The sequence below is a fragment of the Octopus bimaculoides genome, chromosome 20 (assembly GCF_001194135.2).
Source record: "Octopus bimaculoides isolate UCB-OBI-ISO-001 chromosome 20, ASM119413v2, whole genome shotgun sequence".
Classification (NCBI taxonomy): domain Eukaryota; kingdom Metazoa; phylum Mollusca; class Cephalopoda; order Octopoda; family Octopodidae; genus Octopus; species Octopus bimaculoides.
The window spans coordinates 21,282,410-21,287,954 of NC_069000.1; the positions used below are offsets into that span (position 1 = coordinate 21,282,410).

At 37.2% G+C, this 5,545-nt stretch overlaps 1 protein-coding gene across 8 annotated transcripts in view; it reads right to left on the reverse strand.

The window, feature by feature from the left end:
• LOC106874804 (AMP deaminase 2) overlaps nt 1–5,545 on the reverse strand; it is a 206,183-nt gene that overhangs the window by 23,089 nt on the left and 177,549 nt on the right. For 6 of the 8 annotated variants that reach the window (XM_014922688.2, XM_014922663.2, XM_052975080.1 and 3 more), the window contains one exon: nt 4,893–5,039. In XM_014922688.2, coding sequence (XP_014778174.1) covers nt 4,893–5,039 — 147 coding nt within the window. The remainder of the gene's footprint in view (nt 1–4,892; nt 5,040–5,545) is intronic. The other 2 variants (XM_014922671.2, XM_014922721.2) reach the window with 1 other exon arrangement.

A 5,545-nucleotide genomic window follows, 5' to 3' on the forward strand; every position in this document is an offset into this window, starting at 1 on the left:
GTTATCATGTACATTGTTTTGTTTTGGTATAAAAAGATGGGCTACAGCAAATATTCTGCTTAATACCACAGATTTGCTTGTCAGTTGTTTGACCTTAACCAGTTGAGCATGTCCCTTGGTGGCTGACGATACGTACATCTCTGATCATGAGCAGAAGTAGTGGGGGAGCATCATAGCCATGTGTTGAGAGGAATTCTTTCGAGTTTGAATAATTAACCTCAAGAAACATGGGTGTTTTGCTCAACATCCTTAAACAAACCTTATTCAGGGACCTTTTGAGTGGGATGGGCTACTCAACCTGAAGAAAATTCTAACTGGGCCCCACCTGCGAGGTCATGTGCTATTTATCTTGATATGAGATCACCATGTCGTGCACATATGGTTGTGATGCATGTGCCTGGTGTACCCTTATCAGACGGGTAGTCATGATGGGTATAATGGGCTTCGTATATTTTACCCCAGTGTCACTTTGATGGCATGCACTGCTCTCTCACTCAATAATAATAATAATAATAATAATAATAATAATAGTAATAATGATGATGATGATTTCTAATTTTGGCTGAAGGTCATCAGTTTCAGGGGAAGGGATAAGTCAATTACATTGATCTCAGTGTTCAACTGGTACTTAATTTATCAACCTTGAAAGGATAAATGGCAAACTGGACCTCAGTGGAATTTGAACTCAGAATGTGAAGACAGACAAAATGCTGCTAAGCATTTTGCCCAGTATGCTAACATTTCTGCCAGCTAGCTGCCTTGATTATGTTGTTATTATTGTTGGTGGCGGTGGTGGTGATGGTCGTCGTCATTATCATCATCATCATATAATAATAATAATAATAATAATAATAATAAATGCCCTGAAGCAGTACCAGTCAGTGGTTCTCATGGCTTTTGATCTGAACTGATTGGAAGTGTTATCATGTACATTGTTTTGTCTTGATATAAAAGATGGGCTACAGCAAATATTCTGCTACATTCTGAAGATTTGCGTGTCAGCTGCTTGACCGTAACCAGTTGAGCATGTATATCCTTTAGTGGCTGATGATATGTGCATCTCTGATCACGAGCAAAAGTAGTGGGGAAAGATCATAGCCATGTGTTGAAAGGAATTCTTTGGGGTTTGAATAATTCACCTCAAGAAACATGAGTGTTTTGTTCAATGTCCTTAAACAAACCTTATTCAGGGACGTTTTCGGCAAGATGGACTACTCAACCTGAAGAAAATTCTAACTGGGCCCCACCTGCAATATCATGTGCCGTTTATCTTGATATGAGGTCACAACATCGCGCACATATGGTTGAGATGCATGTGCCTGGTGTACTCTTATCAGACTGGTAGTCATGATGGGTATATTAGGCCTCGCATTTTTGTACCCCAGTGTCAATTTGATAGCATGCGTTGCTCTCTCACTCAATAATAATAATAATAATAATAATAATAATAATAATAAAAACAACAATGAAGTCAATACAATGAAAATAAAATAAAATTGCTGAAATTAAATCTGAAATAAGAGTGCAGTACCAAGCGGAGCCTAAGTGGCCCACATCTACTGCTTGGAATGGTGGATTGCAATATGAAAAAGCAGCTTGAAGTTAAAATAAAACCTACCCACTACTGCAACTACTATTACTACATCTATTAGTTCATATATGTATGTATGTGTGTGTGTGTGTATATATATGTATGTATGTATGTATGTATATAAAAAAAATATATATATATTTATACATACGTACACTCACAGAATTTAAAGAAACTATCAAACCCATACTGACATGGAAAGTATAAAAACAAAATTAAAATGACAAATAACTAACACAAAAGGAAAAACAAAAATACAAAAGCAAATATTGTTCAAGCTGCAGTGCTGAGAAAGAGTCGAGACCATTCTAATACATTTCTAGTATAATATATCAGTTTCAAATTTTGGCACAAGGCCAGCAGTTTCAGAGAAAGGGGGTAAACCAATTACATCGATCCCCTTCCTTCCCAGTGTTCAGCTGGAGCTTATTTTCTTGACAAAAAGAAGAAAGGCAAAGTCAACCCTGGTGGCATTTGAAATCAGAACAGAAAGGTGGATGAAATGCTGCTAAGCATTTTGTCCAGCATGCTAACTATTCTGCCAGAGTGCCACCTTGTTTCTACTAATATAGTAAGATATTCTAACAAGTTTCTACTACATAGTAAAATGTTCATACGTAATGTTCATACATAGGCGTAGGAGTGGCTGTGTGGTAAGTAGCTCGCTAACGAACCACATGGCTCCAGGTTCAGTCCCACTGCGTGGCACCTTGGGCAAGTGTCTTCTACTATAGCCTCGGGCCGACCAAAGCCTTGTGAGTGGATTTGGTAGACAGAAACTGAAAGAAGCCTGTCGTATATATGTATGTGTGTGTACATGTTTGTGTATACGCTTGACAACCGATGCTGGTGTGTTTACGTACCCGTAACTTAGCAGTTCGGCAAAAAAGACTGATAGAATAAGTACTAGGCTTACAACGAATAAGTCCCGGGGTCGATTTGCTCGACTAAAGACGGTGCTCCAGCATGGCCACAGTCAAATGACCGAAACAGGTAAAAGAGTAATTCAATATTGCACTATAAATTCTATGTTCAGAACTTTTCATCTTGCATGATCTCTTTGGTCTTTTGTTTGACCATTTGCTGTTGTATTTTTGCTTTTGGGGAGTGGAAGGTGGGGAGTGGAAGGTGGGGAGTGGAAGGTGGGGAGTGGAAGGTGGGGAGAGTATACTTTATATTCATTTTTTTAAATATTGTCATTAGTGCCAATTGTTTTTTCTTGTTGTTGCTTTTTGTCTATAATAACTAAATGCCCTTCTTACAGTATATCAAACACCTTTCAGGGACAACATATTTGTCTCATATTTCTAGAAGAGTAATAAATGGAGAGGAATACAATTAGGTGATACAAACCCAGAAGAACCCTTAAACTAGGAATCCCAATTGCCTAAACCACCCAACCAAGGTCTTTTTTCTTTCCTTTATCCAAAAGACTACAGCTGTCACTGTACCACTGTATCGACCAGGCTCTCAGATGTTATACATCGCTTGTCACAATGCACTTCCAATTCTTTCTTGGTTGTGCCATTTCTTTCCATCCTGTCCAAAACTGCTTAACTAAATCGTTTTCTCATCATTGTGGAGGCCTTTCAAGTAGCCTTTTCCAATCTCTTAAATACTACATGGGTCCACTTGTTATCTGTGAACCTTGTCTCACCCAGGAGATTTGTTCTCACCATGATATTTCTAGCATGGATCTTTCCATGACCTTTTGTGTTGTGGCCAGTCACTGTTCTTCCCTCATAGCTGTAATTAGTTCAAAGTCAACTAATAAGATTTTCATTGGAAATCTTCATTAAATGATAACAGTTAAGAGTAGATACTTGGGATACATAAGAGCAAGCACAGGTAGATGTTTAAGAAGTTTACTTCAGAAACCATGATTTCTTTGTTTTGTTTCCACCCCCACCCCCACTAGGGTTCAATCTCATGGTGGAGCACTTTGAGCAAGTGTTTGCAGCTTTGATTTGGTCAATGCTTTGTGAATCGCACTAGGAAGACTGAAACATCTACACACACATACACACTCATACTCACATACAAACACACATATATAGATATGTTTGTGTGCCTGTATACTTTTTTAAATGACTAAGTCACTATCAACTTCAAAGCTCAAGAAAAGTATTTTGACTCTACATTCATATTAAATCCTTTTTCAGTAAGTATTGCATTCATTTTAGTATATTAATATGTGAGTGTGTGTGTATGTGCGTGTATATGGATGTGTGTGTTTGTAATTACCTGTGTGTAAATTGGTATAAATATGTTGTAGTATTTATGTCCCTCAAAGGGAGTTAACTCTTTAAAGGAATATAATTCAAAGTGAACATATTAAACACCAAATAAATACTAAGGAACAAGAGGGGTGATATAGTTTTAAAAAAAAAGCAATGCCTACACACATAGCCACAGACTGATGCATGGAATCAGTAAAGGAATAATACAAATTATTGTGTGTGAGTTTGTGCATCCAGAAAGAAAGCTTTTGTCAGTAAAAAAAAAAACAATAAGTGTAGAAATTATGCTTTCTACTATAGGAGCAAGGACTGAAATTTTGTGGGGAGGGGCCTAGTCAATTATATTGAACCCAGAGCTCAACTGGTACTTATTTCATTGACCCTGAAAAGAGGAAAGGCAAAGTCGACCTCAGCGAAATTTGACCTCAGAACATAAAGTGAAAGAAAGGGTGCTAAGCATTTTGTCCAATGCAGTTATAGGTCTGCCAGATCACTGCCTTTATAATAATAAGAAGGATCCTTTTTACTACAGGCACAAGGCTTGAAATTTTGAGGGAGAGGACTAGTCGATTACATCAATCCCAGTGTTTCACTGGTACTTAATTTATTGACCCACTGAAAGGATGAAAGGCAAAGTTGACCTCGGCAGAATTTGAACTCAGAACGCAGCGACAGGCAAAATACTGCTAAGTATTTCGTCCAACCTGCTAACGATTCTGCCAGCTTACCACCTTAATAATAATAATAATAATAATAATAATAATAATGTAGAAATTATTTAAGAAAGAAGAGTTCTAAGTTTAATGAAATAGTTCTGATAATAATTGGTTAGTGATTCCCAATACATTTATTTCTCTTCTTTGTCTTCTTTCCACTTGAATCTAGAAGCTTTGCTCAAATGTATAGACGATATAAACTGACTGACAGCTGACAGCAAGTGCAAAGCAAGATGTGGTTAAGACTAGAAATCAAACTAGAGCAACTGTTGCTACGGCTGTGGCTGCTGCAGCTGCTGTTAGCAACAGGGGAGTTACCGAGATTTTGTATAACCTTTAACAAACCAATTGTATAACCTCTTTCAGCTTCATCATTTTGCCATCCTTGTTGCAGGAGACAATTTCATCGGGATTAACTTTCATTTGCTTTTTGATGAACCTCAGTAGATGTTTCTGATTCATGCATGAGGATGCATGGATGTGTGTATCCACCTGGAAGAGATCAGAGTTAAAGTAAAGAAATCAGTTCAATAGAGCATTGGTAAGTTATAATGAAAGTTGATCTATTGACCAATACATGACTAATAACATTACACACACACATATATAAAAAAAAAGAAGAGAAATGAGCCTATAACATATTCATTTACTTATAACCTACATTTAATTGATTAGTACTCTAATAATTATTGTCAGGCCATCAAACTTGTACCATTATGCAAATGAGACTGCTTCATACTTCTAGGTATGATTGATGGTTAAGGACCATAAAAGATGGTAAATAGTAAAAACTGATAAATAAATATTGGGTTGAAAAACCCTTTTGGATAGGAAAAGTCATCATTTTTTTATCCAAAAGGGATGTAAGATCTGATATCATCACTTCTTGCCCTGTTTCCCTTATTTCTCCTCTTTTACAAAAACATTCCATCACGCACGCACGCACGCACGCACACACACACACACACACACACACACACACACACACACACACACAC